At 42.1% G+C, this 25901-nt stretch overlaps 1 protein-coding gene across 2 annotated transcripts; it reads left to right on the top strand.

Annotated features, from left to right (window-relative positions):
• The first annotated feature begins 1062 nt into the window (after positions 1–1062).
• On the top strand, positions 1063–25422 carry upSET. Of its 2 annotated transcripts, none has more exons than XM_065226981.1 (7): positions 1063–1298; positions 6694–6957; positions 12366–14755; positions 14817–15743; positions 15823–22685; positions 22748–22875; positions 22998–25422. In XM_065226981.1, exons 3-6 carry the CDS (start codon positions 12423–12425, stop codon positions 22750–22752), a joined length of 10128 nt encoding a protein of 3375 aa, XP_065083053.1. In that variant the 5' UTR covers positions 1063–1298; positions 6694–6957; positions 12366–12422; the 3' UTR covers positions 22753–22875; positions 22998–25422. The 2 variants fall into 2 exon arrangements, with proteins under 2 accessions (XP_065083053.1, XP_065083052.1); XM_065226980.1 differs by having other exon boundaries at positions 15799–22685.
• Positions 25423–25901: the final 479 nt, after the last annotated feature.

Below are 25901 nucleotides of genomic sequence, written 5' to 3'. Positions count from 1 at the left end.
GATGTGCAAAGCTATTGATATCACCATATGAGGCCCATAGAATCCAAGTGTGTTACAATTCAAATCCATAGTGTTCAGGCATGGTTCATAGCATAAGATTCACACATGAAATGGATGTGTTTCACAATAAGCGCAAAATTAAGTGTGAGACACATGATGATGACGTGGGCAATTTTTTGAGTGTATCCCATGACAATTTAAAGCTCACTGCGTGTTTATGCTCATTTCTTCGATTATATTTTATATTTTATTGCAATACCTTTCGTGGACCTTTCATAGCATCGTAATGTTTATTTACTTTGCCCGATAGGTAGCCGGTTTGACGGTTCGATAGGTAGACTTGGCTTCACTCTTGGCGTGACTCATTATACACCGACTCTATGTCCGGGGTATAAGGGAGCGAGCTGTCAACGAATAGATTTAGTGTCATCGATCAAAAATTTAAATCTTGATTTAAAAAACGAGATGAATATCTACGGGATCGATAAAAAATATCGTTGTGCTCAGAAAACTCTATCAGATTATGTATATTTTTGAAGTTTAAAAAGCCGATTTTCATGGTAGTGAGCTATCATTTTTTTTAGTTTAGTTTCAAACAGCGAAACTATTATTTTGCATTAAATCTTGATTAAAATTTTTTTTTTCCTTTATTTACAAGGCTTTTAGCCATTGTCTGGTTCGCCTTGGGGTGAAAGCACATGAAAAAGGTGTGGGAGCTGCCTACCTGGCAGCATTGGTGCTCAGCACGGTCGGTAGCATCTGGTAGCATTAGTGCTCAGCACGGAAAACAAGATCGACGGAAAAAAATCAAGAAAATAAAAAGCTTGTAACACGAGTTTTATAAATCAGTAATAAATAAACTCGTAAATAAATAATTAAAAAGTCCATAAACATAAAAAAAAAATGGATTTCAGCAAATCCCATTTCTCGAAAGCCCCTCGGTTAACTGATCGATTTTACCGCCTTGGCACTCGCTTGAAAATGCTCCTCGCACCGGACGTGACGAAAAACGAAACGGCGAACGACGGAGAAGGCAGCAGAAAAAAAAGAGTAGACGACGACGACGACTGCGACGAAGAAGAGGAAAAAGTAAATGCAGCAGCCTCGAAGAAGCTCGATCGGGAAAAACTCCAAACTCGTATTTGATCTGATTTTCCGGACGTTTTGAGCGTGAAAAATGTCCTACTAGTGGACGAAAGTGTTTGTTATCCGATCACCAGTGCACGAACGTTGAAAACCAATCGTGGAATAGGCTTTTCCAGAGGAAACGCAGCGCTCTGGACAAAGTAGAGGAAAACGTAAGTAGGATTGTGTTTTTTTCTTCCCCTTATTTCCTTATAGCTGAGTACCTAGTTCGGAATCCGTGTTCTCGAATCGAAAAAAAAAGCAGATCTGGGTACTTTACACTCGCATTTAGGCTGCTGAAATTCTTTAGCGATTAGACTCTGGCTATTTCGGTGCAGTATTTGGCTTAGTAGCTTTTTCCCGATAGTTTCTTTTTTAGTATTTTGGGTGTACTCCGCCGCGGTAATGTACGCGCGTATTGGTGCCTGTGAAAAAAGCCATCATTGACTTCTTTTTTTTCTCCATTTTTGTGCGAGTGCTTGTGTTTGTGTTATTTTTCATGGAGGAATATTGAAGCAAAATTAAAAAAAAATATTGCTGTTGAAAAATGGTAATTTTTCTGTTCGTGATGGAAAGTAGAGAAATATTTTTTAAGAATGTGATCGTAGAAATGTATTTTGAACTGCTTGAGGTATTTTTCAGACTAAAAAGTACAGGCATTAGCAAGAGAACCGAAGAATGCAAAGTGGAACGGGATCGTCTCGGAGCAGAGGAAAAAATGGAAAGAAAAAAAAAAACGGAAGAGTAGAGTGCGCAAGGGAGCTGGGGAAGGACGAAAGTGAGAGAGTGAAGAAAAAAAAAGTGTTCGAAGATTGTGTCATGAAAACGATGGAATTTTTTTCCGTCTTATTATGGACGCGGTCCAGCGGATTGAAAATTTTACTTACTGCATGCAAGAGAACTGACTAGTGACCATGAACCCTCGACTGTCAGAGTGGTGCTGATGACGAAATCAGCCATTTATTACGCAACAAAAACAAGACGGATTCACAAGGATTGAAATTGGTTAAATTTTCCTCAGCCTGCTGCCATTCTGAATCAGTTTTCATTCGTGGCTACTGTGGTGATTGGATCTGGCTGTTTTCATGGTGTCCGTGATATTTTGGATGGCCACAACGGTAGCAGCCAGGCAGATGCGAGCGAGTAGAGAAAGAGAAAAAGAAGCAACAACATCAAAGCAAGCGCTATTAACTAGTTGAAGAGGAGGCTAGTTTTCACGATTTTTCCCGTCTATATTTGATGCACTTTTCATCGGTGAGCTCTCCTGCGGCAGACATTTTCTTTTGCGATTAATCAATCGTGCAGGAGCAAAGCAAAGCAGAGAAAAAGGCAAAAAAATCCGCGAGTCTAATTGCCGTTATCGGATTCTCGTCTCGAGCTTCTCCTCTTTCTAGCTCGCTATTACAAGCCTACTGTACTTGGTACTGCTCCGACTCTCGTCGTAAATTTATTAAGGTCGCACGATTGTGTGCGTGTCGCTTTTCATTAGCGCAAATAATAAAAAAAAACGCGAGTACTACTAGCTCGCGATGGAACAAAGACATCCGTACCGTGCCGTGTAGCTGGCAAACTATACACGTCGATCGGATTTGATGAAAGCAAAGAAAATAACAGGCTAAAATGGCTCGACTCGTTTGGCTGCCCTCGCTTGTATGTGTGTTATTTTTATATTAAAACACTGAATTGAATTCATTTTTATCTTGTTACAATTTTTTCGCTGCTCGTCTCTTCGTGGTTTAAAAATAACATCAAATTTGTGCGAGATTCTGATGTAGCAATCTGCCGCTCGTCGCTGACTAAACCGCTTCGTAGGTAGACGAATGAATTTGAGTGGCCTCTTCCGGAAAAGTCATGTCAAATCAAATCAAATCCCACCGCGCAATATTCAATGGACGATAGTAGCGAAAATACCCACCAGTGCCAGTCGCATCCATTTTCTATTTTTGCTGATTTGTTGGCATACCTACTGCTGGTGCAACCGATGGATGATATCGAAGAATGATACCAACAACACAGTTAAGAATAGGAAGAAGATGAAAAAAAAAATGATTCCCCTGTATGTAGGTGGAGACACCAACAAAGAGCGACGGTGGAAAACTAACCATGGGAACAACAACGTTACCCCCAAGCCCCATGCAACGGACTGGGTTGCGCGGACGTGCGGATATGAGAGTAGTTTTCCTCTGTTCGAAAGGTTGTCAAACGAGAACGAAATTTGTGTGTACAATTATTGCAAGTTTTGTGGTTCCCTTCAGGTTGATGGTAGTTGTGCAACCCTCGTCGAACAGTCCGACAGTGAACTTCTATCTTCTGTCTTGCACTACTACATTGTCTTCCTCATTCACTGTGGGACGGTGGCGAACTTCCGCTGCTCAAAATATGTCCAGCGTTTGATTTTGCAGTGAGGGACAATATTTTAATTATGTCACATCAAACTGACGAAAAATTTACTCCTCCCTTTCTCCTTTCGTCACATTTTCCCTATATCTAATGCATTGCTTGTCACAGAGTGTTAAACCCCGCCCCCTTTAGAGCGTGACAGAATATGAGCATCATCCCTAATAAAGTTGTTGCAAATTTTCTTTTATAAGTTCTAGATGATCATTTCCAAAGGTCCTAGGGCGATTTAAATATGACATCCACAAGATTCTCGAGTACTCGTGAGAATAATACTCAAAATTTCTAACTGATTTAGATGAATTTCCCCTATATATTTAAGATTTCAGTGGTGCAAGTAACAATAATATCAATAAATGAGCTCGTAATTGCAATGTTCACAACACTGTCACGTTCTGTCTTAAAAGAAATCGATGAGACTTTGTAGAAAATCTCTATAGTCGTTTTCTCATCCGATGATGGTGACAGCATACCCGTGATCATTTATATAGCGGCCAATGAGAGAAAAACGAATCAAAACATGCTTAAGCTCTATTTCTTTCTCTCTATTTCAATCAAACGTAGGATGTTTATTTGGCTGCACGTTTTGACAGTTCGTTTGGATGCATAACCCAAACATTGGTCGATCAATATGCAGTGTCTTCCACATTTCGGCAACATTACTTTTACAGAGATAACATAGTAAAATTATAATAGGAAAATAGAATACCTGGCAATGAAAAATGGCCGGTACCCTTATTTATGCATTTTGCTTCACATTTTCAGCTCCACCTTTTTTGCATTACTGCATAAATTATTTACTAAGCCCTGCTTCAATCCGGGATTCCCGCCTTTTATCTTATTGGGCGGGGACTTCGAATGTGAATAAAAAAACACGCGTTAGAGTACCAAACATTTTTGCAGTGCCAGGTATCTTATTTTGATGTCTGTGAATGGAATATGTAGATTTGTTAACTGCACGGTTCCCTTTTCATAACTCTTGGAATACAGTTTATGGGTATTGTCCGATGGATGTAGTGACATCTGATGGTGAAAGAGTACAAAAGTTTGACTGTAATTCATTGAAAGTGGTCACCTCTCAACACTTTTTCACCAAAACTATCTGCACCCACAGTATGCCTGGTAGAAGTAGGTGCGATTTCCTTTAACTTGAGTGTGTGGGTGTACTCGGAGCTCGGGAACCGAACCGAACCAAGATACTGATGTCTCTGGCCGCGTATATTGGGTGAACAGCCATAAGCAGAGTAGCAGCTCACGGTTGTTCCAAAAACTGATGTATGGCCCTAATAGTCACACATATTCGAAGAAAACGACGCGTGTGATTGATGATTGTTCATAGCAGAATCACTCCATACCATTGAATAGCTGCTACAATGCCACTTAGCCTACCCTGGACTGCAGCAGAAGCAACGATTGTTGTTTGGAATGGGAAATGTTGATGTGGAAGTGGAAGTGTGCTGTAAAATGTATGTCGGGGGACCCCGCATCCTCCTGAACAGACAGAAGTGTTGGCGAGTGGGACAGACTGCAGGAGGAAATGAAATAATTTTTAAGGAGAGATAGAATGCGCATGTTTATTATTCATTTTTTTTTCTCTTGTTGTTTATTCTCAACTTGCGTTGTGTGTATTCTGTGGCAACTTTTTTTTCCTTCGACTTGCGCGCACTTTGGAGGTGCGAGTTTGAATTTTGCTTCACGTATGTACGTTCTGTGTACCTCAGTAGCCTACCGATGATGGTTGAAGACATAAACATCATGTACAACATAGCAGTCGATGCTTTTTTTGCTTTTATCAAACTCACCTACTCATCCAGCTACACTCACATCAAAGCGTAGTAAAAGATCAATATTTTTTCATGCAATGATGTTCGCATGATTTTTGTTTTCTGAAAATAAAATGATGATACCCTAATGATGGTAGATCAAAGCTAGCATTGAACATACGATTTCCAAGGCAATTGGATTTGAATGAACCATTGTTCAATATACTACTAGGTGGATTTGCTTTTATGTTTGTTATTTTTTTCGATTTATCGTCAGTGGTTGTGTACAAATTTGCTTAATTATTCGTTCTCTTTTTCTCGCGTTGTTGTTACTGGTCTTGTTTATTTTTTTTTTTTGAGATTTTGCTGTCCTTATCTCCCTTACACTCACGGGCTAGCTGGTTGACTGGAGTTCAGTGCAATTCAGAGTAGCATCGCAGAATGAAAAAAGTAACAGAATATGTATTATTTTTAAGCCTTTTATACTGTTTATGCTTCGAACTTGTTTTTTGCCTTTTCGTGTAAAACGTTTGCAACTTCTCTCGAATCAGCTTTCCTTCTCTCGCAGCATCTACCATCTCATCATTGAACGGATACGGACTGAGCATTCACAGCGGCATACAATCTTATTTCCCGTCGAACTGCCAATACCAGATGCTGGCTGACTGACCTCGAGCTACCGGAGAGCATTGAATGCCAAGTGAGAGTACAAGAGAGTACAAAGATGCCACTACTGTGAAAGCAAAATATAACTTCAAAGACAATAAACAACCACAGCAACAGAAATTCCAAATAAGACCTCTGCCTGGAGTTGGTGTAAAAGCTCTGTACCATGGAGAAAACCTCGAAAGGGAAAAATGGTCGACCAAAGTGGATTGCAGTTATGTTTGCTCGTTCTCTCTCTCTCTCTCTTTCTTCCTTGCACCTTCTCTGCATTTTCTCACTTGTCCATCCTCCAAAGTGGCCAGGTTCGAATAGCTCACGAAACGACAATCACAGCAACGCATTTGCTTGCTTGCCTTTCTACCAAGTCAACCACCATGAAAATATGTAGCTGACGAAACGATTGAGCAACGAAAAATGAAGTCGCAGCTCACAGCTCTGCATAGCATGGCCATGATTTGCCACAGATACACGCAGATGCTCCCTTAGTTTTTGGAATATGTATATATGCGCGAAACAACAAACCATCGATGTCGCTGGAGTGGCCACGACGACAACAGAATCAAGCGAGTTAACCAAGCGCTTCAGTGAAGCAGACATTTTGTACATGTATTTTCCCACTCTGCATTCTGCTGTTTGCTTGCTAAAATAAGTCTCTGCTTTGCCGAAATCAAGGCCAAATCTCGTATTTCCAGTGTAAACTAATTACCGACTTTTTTTCTTTCTTTGTTTTATTCGCATACAGATCTTCAGGCCATCCTGATATGAACTACTTTGTCATGGCCGTCCTGCCGATACCAGCTCGGAACATTGAAGGCTTTCCAAACTTTCATAGCATAGGTGATCCTCCTTCTTCATCACGCACAGCAGAGCAGAATCCAGTGTCAGTTTTGTCGTTATTAGATTTTGCGCTTGATCGCACCGCGTAGATCAACCGCAGAGTATCCACCGTTTAGAGGCATACGCGCAGCTAGTAGGAAGAACCTAGAGAGAACAATTTTAAAGAAAGGTAAGTGTCGGATGTCTCTTGATGGGTGGCTAAAATACCTTCATCTCTTGATTTATACCACCAACCTATGCAAACGAGAGCAAGTATGCACACCAAGTTCTATTTTTTTCATTCAGCAAAGTGGTTTGCTGAAAATGACCAGCAAAATTATTTTTACATGTTGTGATTACAGAAATCCCAGTAGAACAATACTATTTTTGTAAATCAGCATAAAATTAACTGTCCAAGGGGCTTATGATTTCCCGTATTAGTTGCACGATCTTTTAATAAAGGATACGGACGGACAAGGTAAAGCGTGATCTCAATTTTGGCATGCCTCGATTTTCAGATTCATTGCGCTCCCCGAATGCCGCATAGAGGCAACTTGAAAGATTTCCATTCTGGGAGGTTGCTTGCTTTTGACTTGACCTGAATCAAATATCTGTCGACTTGCTTGATTTCTTTGTCCTGTTGACATCGACGATCTAGTTGTGTGGTAACCAGGTACGAATTATATACAACAGGCATCGACAGAAAGCCTGCAGTATTTGAAAGTTCTGTACTGATAAGCCCCATGTTTCGTGGGCGTATAAAAGCTCAGAATTCCCGTTAGTATTGAAAATTCGGCTTTTGGAGTGTTGATTAATATGACTTGATATCCAGATATTTCGAATGCTAGCGAAGGCTGCCCTAGTCTTCTTGATTCGTTCACCTATGTCGCTCTTGTTCCAACTGTCGGACAGCGTATGACTACCACCACTGGTCTTGTTGACATTGATGGTGAGACCTACCTGCCATTCGAAGTCGTTGAGATGCTCCATAGTGATGGGCTTCCAAAGTAGCCCACTGTTCGGTACAATGTCAATTGCACCTACCTCGTCGATTACGATGAGGAACAGTAGCGGTAACTATCCGGATAGGGTAGGACAAAGCTCCATTATGCAGGACACTGCAAGTGAAAGCCATGAGGTTCATACGCGCTTCGATGAGGTTAATCCGGGACTCTCTTGAATACTAACTAACCAAGATGATACGGAGCGTGACAATAAGGGCCACACTAGCACACTAGATATTCCCGCACGAAATCCTGCCTGCTGTCGTCGGAGAGTCGCGTCGATGTTCTCTTGCAACAACACAACTTCTGATTTTTCTAAAAAAAATCAGGGCATACCGGTTTATCAATAGTTATGATACGTTTGATGAAAATGACGCACTTAAGGATTATTTATTGAAAATGTAACGTATTTTTCACTCAATTGTGACCCGTCGAAAAAGAAAATATCGATGGACAGCTAGTTTTGATTGAAAATCCCGAGAAAATCCAAGTAACTTCAAGCGAGTGCGAACTGCGCCATTGAGCAAAACTATTGTCTTTTACTTTTAGTGAATTGTTAATTAATTGTTAAAATTATTTGTCACGTAAAACGTATATATGTGTGAGTGTGTATTCAATCCATTTCCCATTCTTCGTTGCATACAGCGTAAATATTTACGTTTTTTTTTGACAAAATTAGTATAATCATGACAGATCCTGACGCAGTAGATCTCTTTTCTTCATTCACGTTGTTTTCAAAGATGAAATCGTCATGATTACCTGTGATTTTTGTCAATAATGTAAATATTTACATGTCTGGCTGTAATGCTTTTATGGAAGTTTAAGAGACGAACTAGCCTATGGCTAAAAATCTCTCAAAGGATAAAAAAAAAAAAAAATTATGGAAGAAAATTGTTTGCACCTATTTTTATACACATAGGGGCAGGAGGGGCATAGTGAGCATTCCGCACTTTAGCTCTGGATCTCCAGCTGCATGAAACAAATCAACTGGTAGTAGGTTCAATATCATTATGATATTGATCCTACCACCAACCAATTTGTTCCGAACGGCCGGAAGACCAAGCTGGGGCATGGGATGCTAACTATGATAACTCTACTGTACATCCAACGACTCATTGAGAAGAATGCCTGTTCATACACGTACATTCTGAGGTCTTCATATATAATAAGCCCCGCATGAACACATCGATATAAAACAGCCAAAAAAGGGTATCTTCTATTTAATTCCATTTAATTTATTTTGGTATCCATGGCAGATACGTATTTCGACTACAATGTGTAGTCTTCATCAGTGTCATTCCCACATCGATATATCAATTGGATACATATGATGCTTTTACATTTCCAGAATGAAAAAAAAAACTTTTTTTTTATTCTGGCGCGTATTTAGTACCGATTAGAAATTTTTATATAAATATGAGCAATAATAAATATAAAATTTAAAACTATCTCACCAACTTTCACTGATTCTTCACTATTTTGCCCAATTGGCATGCCTATTTGTGAACTTGTTGTCCTTCTCTGCATCGCTGCTAGCCTCACGAAAGTCTCCCATGTTATTTCTCTTGTGTTCCACGACATTTTGACGTCCATTATCTTTGTATGATGATCTTGAGTTCCTAGTTGCGTCTTATAAAACCGTAACACCAGTGCGAAAAATATCAATGTCCATCTCCGGGTATTTTCTTAACGAGCATCACTCCATTGTTGTATCGCATGTGCTCCATTTTGCTTCTCTTCTTTCACTTTTTCTTTGTTTACTCCATGGTACCGAAAAAATATATAGGGTAAGGTGGGGCAAGATGGGTCAGCTAGTACATATGTTAATTTATCAGGTTCAATGCAACCCTAATGATGGTTTGCTTTTTCAAACCAGCATTGGGGCTACATTAAGCCTGTCGATGTTGACAATCAATTAAATCAATAAATTAGGTAGATGACCCATCTTGCCTTACCTTACCCTATTATTAGTAATCCTGTTATATTAACACAATGGGATGGCCGTTCAGAATGGTTCAACGGATGTGAAATGAGGGAACATTTAAATTTAACGCGCTTTGAAGTATTTCAATGTAACATTCAATTTTTTAACTATCAATCAACACTTTTTTCATTATATCCTAACTAATTTCTGGAAGTATTTATTTGTGTTTTACACAAATAGTATCACATTTCATTCAGGTTCTTTGGAAATACATGTGAAATATGTGGCATCATTTTACTCACACATGATTCTGCCTCGACCAACCTGGCAGAACGCGCCCTAAACCTCACTGAACCAAAGGCCAGGGTAAAAATTATGTGCCGGTAAATATAACAAGTCTATGGAGATTACTGATAATTTTTCTCATTGAAAAATTGCTTGGCAAAATTCACCACACTTTTGCTGGTTCAAAGCAATAAGAACGAGTTTGTAGGCTTTTATTTCATTCTCACGTTGTTCTATTCAGCTGTTGTAAATCTCAATCGGGTTGAAGTTGATAACAACACCGTTCAATTTTCCATTCTCGACTATCCATTGAAAATCCAATGAAACGTTCTCCCTAACAAACTATATTTTCAGATAGAAACAGATCTAAATGGTAAATTTTGTCAAAGCGATTAAATATACGACTCTTAATTGTTCCTCAAAATCAGATCATTATCAGCATTTATCGTGGTGCGGTGTTCGGCGATTTTTTTTCTTTGATTATACCTAATCCGAAATCACATTACGTTGAAATGAAAGATTTCGTATCATATAAACGAATTTATGTCAAAACTGATATTAATTGCCTACATTTAGGCGTAGTTAAAATTATTTTACACGAAATTAAGCAGTTTTCCGAAATCAATGTAAGTTTTGTAAAAAAATCATCATTTTGAATTACTGTACCTGTTTGATCAGCTTCACTCGAGACGGAAAACTTGTATGTTTTTATTATTTAAACTTTAAATACATGCAGCATTTTTTTAAAATCTTTATTATAGAGATTTTTAGCTTGAAAATACATGCAGCAGAAATCCATTCGCCAGCATAACAAATATACGGTACGGTTCGAAAATTATTCAGGTTTATAAGTAAAAAATTATCAACTTCCCCCCGGTTTGCTTAGGTTACCTTACCATTCAGGCCTGGATGACCTTTACTTTACACAGAAGTCGTCTCCATTCCACTCGATGGTTGCATGTTGTGATCCAAAATGGCAAAATATGGAACTTTTTCAGGCAAGTCAGCTTTATAGTTGATCTAAGCTTTTAGAAGACTAGTTAAATTTGTATGCTCGTGAAATAAAGAATGATTATTATAGCGACTTACATGTGTTTTTTTGCATCAATCATTTTCTAGAATATAATAGGGGAAAATGGATGTAATGTTGGCCTAAATGCCCATAATTTGGGCCCATACATAAATTCAGCAATCGACTAAATTTTCAATAGCGACCAAAAATATCCATTAGTACAGTCCCAATGAGACGCGTTCATCTGGATAAAATTGATAAATAGCAGATTTTTAGCGATGGGCCCAATCTTAGATCCATATGCCAACATTAGAGCCATTTCCCCTATAATATATGAAAAAACAAGCCTACCGCACTCAAATATGGGTGGAATGTGACAAACCAAACCTTCATAAGTTTATAGTACTTGGCCTAAGCTTCCAGCTGATTGGTAGTTTTCGTGTCTCCACTTACCCTATTCTCCCCTATAAGCACATGAAGTTAATAAAAATACATTAAAAATGTGTTTTAACATTTCAAGGAATAATTATACCTTATTTCAGTCTTCGACAAAAACGTGTGTTTTTGCGGTTCTGATTATTGTCTAGAACACATTGTATGCTAAAAAATGAATCGCTTAAAAATTTTATTCAATAAACAAAATTTTAGAGACTTTCCAAAAAAAAATGCTGCATAAATCTAAAAATACTGGACTTTGAATTTTGCCTTCTTCGACAAAGTGCTTGTTTAGATATTGTCGACAAATTTGCTGAGGACATGATTCCTGTACATTTCCATTCAATTCTTATCATAGTAAGGCATGACTAATTTTTGTTACGGTCAAATTATGAAGGATGTTAATACGTACAAATTTTCTAAAGACACTTTATAGCAAAACTGAAAAGGTTAAAAGTTCATCTTTTTGCCATTTAGGGCCACAGTGCGCTGGCCACCAGCTATAAGGCGACCTGTCGCACTCCTGGCCGATTCACCTTGCCCACTGCACACCTCTTTTTTTCCAGAAACAATTTCACCGGTTTGTCGTTCGACATTCTTACGACGTGCTCAGACCACTGGAGTCGCACGATTTTTGCGGTGTACGGTGGATGATGGGTGGTTCTCCCAGCGGAAACCTACGCTAGATTAAGAAAGACTAAGTGCGGGTTGTGCTAATAGACCGGTAATGGGGTAGTTAACCCTATATGGCTTTCAGGATTCTTTTAAATCATATATTTCATTATGGAACAGATCATGGTCAAGATAAAACAAAATCTTGGGCAGAATATTCTTGCTTTATAACTGGGTCGAGAGAGGAGCCACCCAGTACTTTCATCAATTCGTGCTTACATGAGATCATAATTGTAATACAGTATTTTGTTTTCCTCTTCTACTAGGTGTCATCGTTTATTCTCTTTTAATTTGATGTGAAAATCAGTATACTGCGAAGGAAAATGTCCGCTACGTCGTCTATTAGTTCGACTCATTCGTCCAGCAATAGCGGCAACAGCGGTAACAACATTAGCAACAGCAATCCCAATAACGTGATTTCGTCTGCATCAAACATTGTTATTCTGGATAATCAAATCCTAGATAGCAACGATGTTGTGGCGGCCGCAGGACTTCAACAACTTTCCAGTGCAGGAGCAGGAGGCCTGAAGTTGACGAGGGATTGCGCCGTGCAGTATTCGAATTTAATCAGCAGCTACACAGCGAGTAGCAACAACAGTGGTAATAACCACGGTAATACAAATATCGTAGGAGGAAACAGTAGCTCCCAAATGAATACAGTAAATATCATCCAAGGGGATGCAACCCAGACAAACTCTCGAGTCCAAGTTCTAAGCAATGTGCAACTGGTCTCTTCTAAGGGTGCTTCCCAGCCGTCTACGTTCAGCTACGTAGATGCTAGCGGTAAGAATTTCAACGTTCTTACCTCCAGTGGTAAGCTCAGTACAAACAAGCTGATAAGCGTACCAATTACAAAAGTGAAAACATTTAATCACATTGGACAGCAGCAGCAGCAGCAGCAGCAGCAACAACAACAACAACAACAACAACAACAACAACAACAACAACAACAACAACAACAACAACAACAACAACAACAACAACAACAACAACAACAACAACAGCAACAGTTGCCGTCACAACAAACGCAAATTGTGTCATCCCAGATGCCACACCAGTCACAATCACAAACACAATCGCATGGTACTAGTGTTCAAAAAGTTACAGTGCCACGAAACATCCAATTGGTGACGAGGATACCGAATTCAACCATTTCCGTAAGCAATGGGCGCGTATCACAGATTACGCCAACGTTATCGTCATCTTCCCAGCAACAGCAGCAGCCGACACCGCAATTCACTATCCAGCAATACCCGGACTCTAGTGCAAACATCCCACCGAGTTTGGAGATTCGGTCATCGGCATCAGGCCCGATCATCAATAGTACTAACACTAGCAATATCGGCAAAGCTGTATCCACTAAAAGCAAAAATGCAGCATCGTTGAAGATGATGCAAAACTCTCAAATCACCCAGCCAAGTACGACGACGACGACCAAATCGGTGGGTAAAGGCGTGAGTGTGAATCTGAAGAGTGTACGGAACAATTCCAAAACCACCGTTTCGGGAGTCAATTCGCAATACTATATTAAAAACTCGTCCAATGGAACCATGCCACAACCGGGAACTACAACATCTATTTACACGACGTCACCGGCTCAAGCAGTGTACCATAATCCGACGCCTCATCCGCCTCAACATCCGATGCAAATTCCCATCAACACGGCTACCGGTAAAAGTAGGGGTGTATACAAAACATCAAAAAATCAGCTGATTCAGATACAGCAGCAACAACAACAGCAACCCCATCAATCCCCACAAAGGTCGTTGACTCCATCGTCGAGTCCGGTCGGTGGAACTATGCCACCTAATGTAACCTATGCAGGTACTGGCACAACAACGATGGTGCAAAGTAACGTCAACAATCGTTACCAAAACTACAACTCGTACCCAATCCCAGCCTCTCAGTCCCAGTCCAGTAGTACAACGTCATCTGTCAGCAGTAACTATAAACAGTTTAATCATCATCTCTACCAAGGTGCTACTTCGTCGTCTTCAGTGACGTTCGATTCATCTGGTTCGTCTACGATGACAATGTCAGGTGGAGGTGGCGGTCATCATGAACATCCCATTCCATCGGTTACAGTCACCGGGTACAGCAGTTCCACCGGGAAAAACAAAAAATATGCTTCCGTCATTCAAAACGAAAGCAACAATCCCACATTCGTGTTGTCACCGGTGAAAACGAAAGGCACTGGACGGGGTCGTAACAACAGTACGTCAAACTACCAACCAGTCGAAGCAGTACCCTATCAACGGTATTCGGCCTCTCCATCCAGACCACACCAGCAACAACAACAGCAGCAGCAACAATTCCAAACAACATCGCCCCTTACCAGTGGTCCAGGCCAGTATCATCAACAAGCCACTGCCGTTGGCCGAGATGATCAAATTTTCCTCAACGGACAGCAAATGACCGACGAATCATCTGCGCGAATTCTTCAAAGCTTGTCCCAGCGATCATCTGAGTCGGGTAAATATGGTGGCTATAAGCAACAACATCAACAGCAGTTCACCTTCTATGGTTCGGACAATGTACCTCACTCATCTACCAGTAACGTGGGACCGGGTGGCAGCAGTGCAAACACAGCAGGAATTATCTATGATCCAAGTGACGTTCGGTTTTACGAGGATAAACACGATGGCAGGAGGTCAAGGTGGGTTCATTAGGTTTTATTCTTGTGGTCAAATGTACAATAAATTATTTTTTCTTCACAGCTCTTCGGAGGTCATCACCTACGCGGATAACATTCCACTCCGCGAAGGGTATCCATCATCGTATAACTACAACCATCGCGATGATGATGATCACATTGGTGAGGAAGTGAGGCCCGCTCCGGTTGATACCTCCAATGGCAGGTATCACATCCTCCAGGCGGTCCTTCAGGATCACACCTATTTCGCATCATTGCCGGAGGTGAAGTTACCGGAACCTCAGCCACCACCAGCTCCAACTTTGCCGCAGCAAACCCAATTGCTTCAGACAAGCATACCTGCTACTATATCACACCATCAACCTCCTCCTCTACACCATCATCAAAATCATCCTCAACAGCAGCAGCAGCAGCAACATTATCAACAGATACTATCTTCCTCTCACCACCAGCACTATTTGCAGCAATCTCAATCATCGCAATCGCACCAGCAACCAACGAATTACAAACAGCAAACCAGCTTGCCTACGTCCGTTGCTTCGACTGTTATGCCACCATCCTCGACCTCAGTTAACATTACAATTCCGTCGACTGGTGTCCCAGTTCCGTTGACTCAAGTGAACTTGGGTACGTTGGTTTCCATCAGCGGAAGTGCTGCAGTTGGTGGTAGCTTGAGTTCACCTGTTTGTACATCGACTGTTACGACAACCACTCCATCAGCCCTCATGATTGGTAAACAGCAGCAACCGCAATCGATCATTCCGGGCAGTGCCCTGGATTATATCTACCAACGGCAATCGATTCCACCCCAAGATGATGATGCCAATTCGGTTATCAGTACTGGATCTCGTAATTACAACAACATGGATATTGATCTGGGCGAGGAAACCGAAACTGCACCGGAAGGGGAAGGTGAAGACGATTCCGTCACGCGATGTATTTGTGATCTGACGCATGACGATGGCTACATGATATGCTGTGATAAGTGCTCGTAAGTAATCAAAATAACTTGTTGTACATTTTATACATTTATATCAATCTAACAGTCGTATTCTTCATGTTCATGACAGCGCCTGGCAACACGTGGACTGTATGGGCATCGATCGGATGAACATCCCGGACGAGTACAATTGTGAGATGTGTCAACCAAGGCCTGTCGATCGAACCCGTGCCCGAACGCTGCAAATGGAGAAGCGGAAGGAGCAGTCGCTTATCCTGGCGAACAATAATCTTCAAATACCGGTGGCTGATGCTGCCGTAACAAGTACGAATTTGATGGGCGTTGCCGGAGTGGTTCCAGTGACTACCACCACCAGTGGAAAAGGTGCTAATCAGTACACTACCGGCAAGATCTTGGCAGGGTCGAAGAAAAACAAAGCTTCTGGTGGTAGTTCCAAGAAAAAAACAGGCGAAAGTGCGGCAGTTAAAAAGGCTACCAAGAAAGCGTTGGATGCTCTGAATCGAGTAAATGGGAAGAGGAAGGAACTTAAGAAACCATCGAAAAAGAAAGTGAAAACCACAGAGCAAAACGCAGAGAAGATGTCCAACATGATCCGGACATGGATCGATAACTACGAGCGTGCCATTACGAATCATTATTCGCCGGAACTGCGGGCACGATTGCAGGCGTTCGGCAAGATGCAATCGCAGAATCCGCTTCTGAACTCGGAACATTTGATTCCAGCTACCACGCCGGTGGCTAATCTTGCGCAAAAATGCACCACTGTTCCACATGCTGGTGGAAAAATTCTGATCAGTATAGAGGAAATTGAACCAAAGACTCCTATCATCGAAATACGAGGGAAATACATGCTCTCTTCTCAGCACAAACCGCTTCAGTCATTGTTCAACATGGCAGCCAACGGCAAGCTGAGCAATAACAAGAATGCTGGACCATTTTTGTTCCTATATCAAGTGAGCCAAGGTGGAATTGAGCTTTGTGTTGACACTAGGACCTACGGCAATGATGCACGATTTGTCCGGAGGTCCTGCAGACCGAATGCCGAAATCCTACACAATGTGGAAAAAGGAGTTGTGCATTTGTACGTTGTTTCTACGGCAAACATCAAAGCCAACACTGAGATTACCATCAAACATGACGAACAGCTTATTCAGAGGGTAGGTGGGGTTGTCATATTGACACATACTACCGTGACGAAGCTTTGCGCCTGTGGCCTAATCAAAGAGTGTCAATATTCGTCGCAACTAAGTGATGGCCTGCTTCCTACAGGTAATGCTATTGGAACGGCTGTTGCTGCTACCAGCGGTACCCTGCAGGCGGCTCAAGGAGGTGTGTGCAGTACAACGACTGCGATTCCGAAACCTACAAAGGTCAAGAAAAATAATGGTGCTCTTGGTGATGGTGAGAAAAAGCCTGCTAAAAAGCGAAATAGTCGTTCAACCAGCTCAAACCCTGAAACAAGGTTGAGGTCAATATCGTCCAGTGGAGACAGTACCAGTGAAATGATGCTTTACGTCCAACAACAGCAACAACAGCAGCAGCAACAACAGCAACAACAGCAGCAACAACAGCAGCAACAACAGCAACAACAGCAGCAGCAGCAACAACAACAGCAGCAGCAACAACAACAACAAAACTCAGGCCCCATTCAGCAGTCTCCTTTACCGCAACAACAACCCCCTCTGTCTCCTATGCAACCGACGTTCCAACCAACTCCGTCGCAACTAGTTCATCAACAACTACAGCAGACGGCATTACATTTCATGCAACAATCTCAGCCTGGTTTAATGCAACCGTCGCAACCGGTGTACATGTATAGTCCACCACTTACTCATCAATCACAACCTCCTGCGGCACAACCACCGGTACAGTTGCCACCACCGGTACAGTTGCAACCACCTGTACTGTTGCAGTCACCGGTAGTGCACCCACCAACAGTACAGTTGCAATCACCAGTACAGTTGCAATCACCGGTACAGTTGCAACCACCGGTACAGTTGCAACCAACGGTACAATTGGAACAAACGGTACAGTTTGAACCACCGGTACAGGTGCAATCTTCGATAGTGCACCCACCAACACCTCCTCCTCATCCTGTGCCGCCGATGAGTCCGGTCATGAATGTCAGCCACCGGGCAGGATTTTATACGGAAATCAAGTCTCCGATGAATTCGCCGCCACCTCTCAATTTGAGCGGACCACCACCATTGGTAATCCCCGCTTTGCCATCTTCTATCAAGCCATCGTCTCAGCATCCTCCTCCACTGCAACCAATGACGGACAAATCACCGCCAGTAGTTCCAACACCGATGAATGTCCCTGCACTAGCCATTCCCAGTCTTTCCCAACCATCGCAAGATCAGGCCCGTCAGGAGTTCCAGCAGCAACAGCACTTTCATCAGCAGCAAATTATGGAAGAGATTATTAAAATCAAAATTAAATCCCCCAAAGCTAGTCCAATGAAACAGGAATACTTGCCGACTCTGTCATCAACGACGACGACGACGACGACGACAACGACCAGTATGTTGTCACCACCACCTCCACCGCCAAATCCGATCGCTCTGCGTCTACGTTGTGCGGAAAGTCTAAAGCAGGAGCTATTTCATTCTCACTATCAGCCTCAGGTGAGGCCACCATCGCCATCGCCATCTCCTCCTCCTCCTCCAACTCCTACAATTCAAACTCCAGTAAAAGCGGAATACTCTCCGCCTGTCGAACCAAAACAGGAAGCTGTACCTATCGTAGAACCACAACCTGTAGTAGTGAAAGATGAAAAACCCTCAGTGATGGTGGAGATCAAAACTGAAGAAGACATTAAACCAGAGCCGTTGCCAGAACCAGATCCGGTTGTTAAATTAGAGGATCCGTTACCTCCTAGCAGCATCAAGACAGAGGAAGCTGAGCCCATCGAAGAGGAATCTCCAGTGAAGGAAGTGAAAGAAGAACCACCCATGCCACAGGAGCAGGATAGCAAAGAAGGAATTGACTCTGCAAGTCTTTGTGGCAGTGCCACTAGTTCTCCGGTAAAGTCACATCCTACGGCCGGAAATGCCGGAAACAGCACAAACAGTTCGCCGCATTCAACCTCGTCACAACATCATCCCCACAGTGGTGGTAGCAACAGTAGTAGCAAAAAGAAGAGTAATCCTTTCAGGGAAACAGAAACGGAGAAAAAGGAAAAGCCTCCCTCAAGGAAGCTGACGCGGGAGGAGCGGAAAATGGAAGCCATCGTTAAAGCATTCGAAAAGATGGAACAGTCTCAACAACGGAAACAGGAACTCAAAGAACAACGCAAAGAAGGAAAACGAAGAAGTGTTTCATCGTCCACTCCGGATGAAGGAATACCGACGGGTGGTAGCTCGGCCAAGAAGAAAAGCATCAGCTCACAAAAACGTAAGAAGAAAAAGAGCAAATCACTCAGCCAGCATTTTGGTTCGCCCAATCAGAGTCGTAAGAAGAAAGTGTCCAAGTCGTCCAAAAAGAGCAAAAATGCCAGAGCGCTTTCGCTGGACCAGGAATCATCCAACCGGCCGTACGAGAGTAAGGCAGCCGAATTGTTGCTCACATTCTCGCAATCGGCAGAACAGTCGACGAAATCATCTTACTTTGGAGACGATGTAAAACCTCTTGCGGAAACTGCTACACCAAACAATAATAGCAGCGAATCAATAGTTGCAACAACGGCGCCCAACTTACCATTGTTGAGTCCTGCTTGTATGCTGGTTGAAGCTGCCGTTGGTCCCTTGGAACAGGCATCGGGTGGATCCGCGGTAGAGCAAGACTTCAAATTCCCACAGAAGGCAAAAACGAAGAAGAGTATGAGTCGAGAGTGGCTAAGTGGTCAGGCTGCGGATGCCTATAGAAGGAATACACCGGATCAGGACTCTGGGTATATGAGTGAGGAGAAATCACATGACTACAGAAGGACACCGTTTGAGGAGAACAGTCTAACTCCCTTGGGTGTAGATGTCAGCGATCCGAGTATCTGTATCGTCGCGAAGAAGGTAGAAGAATTCATTGCCCAGAATTCACCGCAACCTGACGAAGTCGCTGCTGTGTGTAAGTGGGACGAAAAGGTAAACACAAGTTCCGTTACAGTGAGCAATTCGCAGGAACATCATCAAACACCCGTCAGCGCAGGAAACGTATCGGAAAGTGCTGCCGCCAAAAAACGATGGTTACGACAGGCCATTTCCGAGGAAACGGATGAACTGACACAAGCTTCCTCATCACCACCACCACCCAATGGGTTTACGACTCCACTCAAGAAACGACGTGTCATACGGCAATCGGAAGATACGCCTCAGCCTCAATCCCAGCAGCAGCCGCAACAACCCACTTTGTTGTCGGCTCAGAAGATTGACTTTGCTGACCATTTGACACCGCCACATCATCCACAGATGGTTGTGATCAATCCCCAACAGACCTATCCGGAAAGTGGTATGCAGTGGTCGAATTCGGGACCACCTCCATTGTCGTACCCTTTTGGTATATCTGAGGATAAACAGGCCATGGATCTCTCGAGGACGGCAGTGCCTCCGTTACTGATGGTCCAACAGCAAAGGATACAGCCCTACAAAATGGTACCCATTGCGCAAGCGCTGACACCACTGCATTTCACTGATCCAGACCCTTTACCTAGCCCACCGGTAGCTCCGGTTCTAATTCCCCCACCAGCAGTAGCACAAGTGCAAGCCCATCACCAACTCATTTCTCAGGAATCTCGGGAAATCATACGGCAGACATCTACGTCGTCGTTGGGAACTCAGCAACTTGCATCAACATCCATTGCCGATTATGAGAAACTCCCGCCACCGCCTCCATCGGCAGTGGCTGCAATGGTTCCGGCTTCTCTTCTTCCACCTGAAGTACCGTTGGTGGTACCTCCAGAACCACTTCAACAACAACAACAACAACAGCAGCAGCAGCATCAGCAACATGCCAGAATGGATGTTAGTTACCCAAGTCTAGCGCTGGCTCCAGGCATTACTCGTAGTAAAGGTAGTCAAAAGTACATCGGTAGTCCTGCCAAATTCGAACCCCCATCACCATCGGAATCGCTCAGTTCTGGAGTGGCGGAAACACCAGAAAAGAATTCAGTTACAAGCTGTTACAGCAGTGAAAGTATTGTCAATTCCGATGTGGAAGAGGATGCTACAACTGAGGAGCAAGTGGTTAGTGCGAGTCTCAAACCGGAAGTGGAATCCGTGGAGGAGCCAATATTGGCAGCTGCTATACAGGAACCTGAATGTGTCACGGATGAACCGACTATGGAAACGCAGGAGGATGCAGAAAGTGAAAGTGTCACAGCCACCGACAGTTCAACGACAATCGTTAGTGCTGAAAGTACCGAGGTGCTAATTCTGAAACCAGTGCTAGAGAAAGAATCCGAAACAGTACAACAAGAAGAAGTGGTGATAAGTGAAGTTGTAGAAGAAGTAGAAGAGGGACAAATGGAAGTGAGCCAAACGGTGGAAACCACGAGTGAACTGACTGTTGTTTCGCAAGCGGAGGAAATCCTAGAAGAGCCTCAAGAAGAACTCACGAGACCTTCTCCATCACCAATGGAAGTTGATGGCGGTGCTCCACGTGTAGACACAGTTGATAATGTCCCGGCCTTAAATGGTAGTGAGAAAAAACTGTTGGTAGCTCCCGAAGAAGATCATGAAAAGAATGAGCTGGAAGATTTGCAGAAGGTGATTGCTTCGTTCCATTCCGAGAACATTATGAACCTCATTTCGCGGAATAAGAAATCGAAGAAAATCGTTAGCCGGAAGAACAGTGCGGATGAGAAATCTCATTCTTCAAGGAAACCAGCGAAAAGTAGATCGAATGCTTCAAGCAAGGAAGGAAGTATCACACCTACAGCTCCCCAGTCACCCCCATCCGAAGAACAGGAAGTTCTGGAATGTTTTGAAAACGTTATATTGGAAAGCACCCCGGAAGTACGAAATCTATGCGATCCTCCAGCACCAGAACCAGTTCCTGCACCAGTTCCTTCTCCAACAGACGAAATGCCGATCTCAACGCTAGGCCGAACTTATTCTCATTCATCTTGGCATGCAACGGAGAACTTCCGGGAGACAGCTGAAGTACGAAGCTATTCAACCCTTCGACCGGACATTCCACAGATTAACTACAACTCACCTAGTACGTATCAATCGAAAGCTGCTCGTGAACTTTTATCGTCGCTATCTGCCGGATCTGAGCCACTTTCCAGTTTTACAAGCTACCGCTCCAGCACATCATCCTTCCTGGACTATCCGAAGTCATCGATAGGAGGAAGTACGGCTGCAACGGGCAATACCACTAGCAGCACCTTCCAATATCGATCGTCCAACGAAATCACTACACTCCTGGAGAAGGGTTTCTCCAGTTCACGACCGTCCAGTTTCTCTTCGCTTGGGTCAGACCGAAGTACGGATCGAGTTGGCAGTTCGTACTTGCTTTCGTCGACCAAAGTAACGGATAATCTCTCGACGCTAGGATCGACAAGCACTACCTATCCGAAGATCTACACTAAAACGGCTAGTTCAGATCCACGGCTGAACCCGGCATTGACTACTCCGGAACCGCCAGCAGCAGTTACACCGAAACGGAAGCTCTCTATCAATGAATACCGTCAGAGAAAGATGCAGTCGTGCAGCACCTCAACGACAGTGACGGCAGCGGCGAATACTACGGCAGCAGCGACAACTCCAGATGCTCCTTGCAGCATCTCAACCGCAAGCAACTGCAGCAACAGCAGTAGCAGTGATTCTGGTGGAAGCAACCAGATTAGCAGTAGCCTCGGTAGCAACGACGTCAGCAGTTCTATCTGCAAGGAGCTGGAATTGGAACTGGAACTCGGAGGAGAAAAGTCGTCGGCAATGGAGGACAGCGGTAGTAGCAGTTTCTCTAGCGAAACGGTATCCAAGACGACGGTGGCATTCGCCGGTACGAGCGAACCTAGCTCAACCGAGGAGACAGGTGAGTCACTTTAAACAGGGTTGAGTTAATTTTTTTTTCTGAAACGGACCTTTTGCTTACAGTGTGAATCGATGTACATGGATTACCGGTGAGGGATGGAACAGACTGCAGTTGAAACTGTGCCGAAACGGGTTGAATCGAACTCAATAGGTACAATTCAACAGAACGATGCTAGGGGAAGATCTTGGAGGTAAGAGTTGGGATTTTTCCTATTCACACTAGCTGCCGAGGTAGTTGGGGGAATTCACAAACAATTGAGATTTGATTAATTCGCCTTCAAAAAACCAAGCCTAAATGTTTGTTTTTTTGCAGTGCATTGCATTTTGCCCCTGTATCAGCTTAACCAAAAAACTTGAAAGCATGACCTACGCGTTGGTAACTAACAGTAGCAGAAGCAACAACAACAAGGAGATGACATACACAAATTACAAAAGCAATTAGACGCAGTCTTGGATGGCACGCTGGTTGCAGTGCGAACTTGCCCGGAAACGTAGCCAACAGTTGCGGAGTGATACACATAGTGTTGTAAATGGAGAAAGGGAGAGACATAGAGCGATAGAAAGAGTGCGTGTGAGCAGAGAGATCTTTTGTATTGTTTTGCCAGGAACAGTTTGAAAGGAAAATATCTACTTCTTGTGGAAGTACAAGCGATTCATAGGATATATTGTGATGTTCTGATGAAGCTGCTAGGATGATAACTGTATTTGTAATATTGTAGTATAGGATTAAGAGTAGTAATCGAATAGCGTTAGCGGGAGATCCCGCTGCAATTTGAAGTCATTTTTTTATGATAATGATGATGAAATTCAACAAAAGTGCGTGTGAAACATCCATGTAGAATAAATGCATTGTATAAACTGTAACATTCGAACATTGTGACCTTTTTTTCCGTTTGCTGCTGTCCCATTTTATTTAACAGGCATTAAACAAATAATATATGCAAGTATTCAGACAACTAGACATGACTATGTGCTCAAAAATTCAAGGAACTACCAGTTTTGAGTATGAGTCGGTCTATTAATACCCACCATAGTGTAGATCAGAGACAGGTCAGAATTTAGCAACGATGCTCTGTCGGATTCTGTTGAAAATCATTTTGTATAAACAAGTAGAACAGAAAACAAGATAAATTGAATCGCGAAGACTGATAACAGATGTTGTGAAGCTGTATATTTTGTACATGAACTAGAACAAGTATAACCATCGGTCGATAACAGTAGCGAGTGCAGTAGATACAGCGATAGGCATTTTATCCCCACTCGTTTGCCATGTGGATCCGATGGAGCGTCGTTATTTTCTGTTTTTGTTTCAGACCATCCAGTGAATATAGTGTAAATAGCCAGCAATAATATTCCCCCAAAACCCACCTACTTGTAGAGACAGCACTTGGAAAATATCCCACTGTGTAAATACGTGTATGTACTACTAATTTGCGAAGCAAGTGCATTCTAACACCTACCAGTTTGCTATTGTGAGGCATGGACAAGATTCTACTCTTAATCAAAACAAATGTCTACTTATACCGAAATGCTAATTTACAAAACTAAATCGACAAACAAAACACAAAACGACAACAAACATGGTGTAAAATAGTACAAATAGCATGTATAAAAAGTAAATTTAAAAGCAAACTGCAGAAAAAGAAAACGAATAACAAGTCACTTAAAGTGGGAGGTAAGCAAATCTATAGCTAATAACGGAAGTAAAAAACAACTTGCATAGCTAAATTAGCTCGTACGTATTTACGTTAGTAGCACTCGCTGGTGAGAGGTAAACTAATGATAATAAAATGACAGCAGTACGACTAAACAATGATATAATGTAGCGCTCGCAGGCGAAAAGGATTTTAAAATCAAAATAAAAGCTATATCCCTCCTGTATCTTGGTTTTGCACTCTGAAAAAAAAAATACAATAGCAGAAGTACGGGGAGAGAAACCAAGGTACAGGGGAGAATCCCACGTCATCTCGTATTAAAATTAAAACAAGTTTAAATCTTACCAGGCTAAGCAAATTTAAGCATTAAATTATTGACGCTAAAAGTAAGTTATTAATTAAAACAACATCAAACCATTAATGGATATATGCTCATTCATTCGCTCGTTGCAAGTGAAACGCAAAGTAAAATCCTACTAATATTGAATAACAAACACCTTAGAAAACATACCTTTTTGTTGTTGCTTTGTATCGATTTTATTTATCCCGCTATCGAATAGGTGATAATGATTAACCGCGGTTAAGACAGACAAAAAGAAAGCCTACTTTTTAAGCTTCAAATTTTAAACTCAAAAATCAAATACAAGGAAAAAATCTCGGACAAATGCAGTGCGTTTGGAGAGGAAGAGGACATTCGATTCTCCCGTAGGAGTATGTACATAAAACAGAGGTGACACAAATAGGTCCCGCTACTGATAGTGCTATTAGTGCTTTTCTCACCTATCTTATAACCTAAGACAGCGCGTAGTGGAAATTAAGGAACACTATTCTGTTAGACACTTAAGGTAAAATAATGCAAATGCTAAAACCCAGACATTGGATACCTATTGCAAGAAAGATACCCATAGAGTATATTATGTTTAAATGTTCTTTTTTGTATATTTATATTTTTTAAAAAATGGTCTAAGTTGATTGAAAAACGAAAAAATGCAGAAAAAAGTAAACTACACATGTAATATATATACAGACAAAAATCATGATCATGATTGAAATCAAGAAATATAAAATCAATTGAAAAAATTATTTGTCGCTTGTGCCTGTTTCTCCGATGACAGTTCCATGCATATAGACGATTCTATGGATATTCGCCCGGATGGACCATTTTTCAATCATCTTAAGGTGATACGATCCAGCGTCCACAAATCATATTAATTAATTACTTTATTTTTACAGGCTTACAGAGCCGAGTTATCATTTTCGTTATACATTATTAATGTCTTAAATTTAAAGTTAAAGGAACTGGACCGAATACTCGCTGTTGTCTCGAGGTTAGTGGAGATTTTCAATTTTTTTGATGGGAAAATGGAGAAGGAGGTTTGAAATGTGGTTTACGATACAAATATTTAATTATTGTTATTGTGCCATGCTGGAGGGGCATTGAGCCTGGTCACCAGTGTAATGTTGATGACCAATTATACACCTTCCATGCAGCAATCAAATAGACAAAGATGAGATGGCTCTTATAAGATCTATAGATAATGACTTATGCGAGTCGATTGAAA

Source organism: Ochlerotatus camptorhynchus, unplaced genomic scaffold, assembly GCF_037179485.1.
Source record: "Ochlerotatus camptorhynchus isolate MF236.1 unplaced genomic scaffold, CSIRO-AGI_Acam_v1.1 ptg000265l, whole genome shotgun sequence".
In the NCBI taxonomy this organism is placed as follows: domain Eukaryota; kingdom Metazoa; phylum Arthropoda; class Insecta; order Diptera; family Culicidae; genus Ochlerotatus; species Ochlerotatus camptorhynchus.
The sequence above is the reverse complement of the archived record's forward strand: the minus strand, read 5'-3'. Positions and strand labels throughout refer to the sequence as shown.

Bases quoted from the DNA above. Each gene is read 5' to 3' on its own strand.
- upSET (XM_065226980.1), top strand. From the start codon at position 12,423: ATGTCCGCTACGTCGTCTATTAGTTCGACTCATTCGTCCAGCAATAGC. The intron at 14,756-14,816 runs GTGGGTTCATTA...TTTTCTTCACAG, and splicing joins CACGATGGCAGGAGGTCAAG to CTCTTCGGAGGTCATCACCT. The intron at 15,744-15,798 runs GTAAGTAATCAA...TCAATCTAACAG, and splicing joins ATATGCTGTGATAAGTGCTC to TCGTATTCTTCATGTTCATG.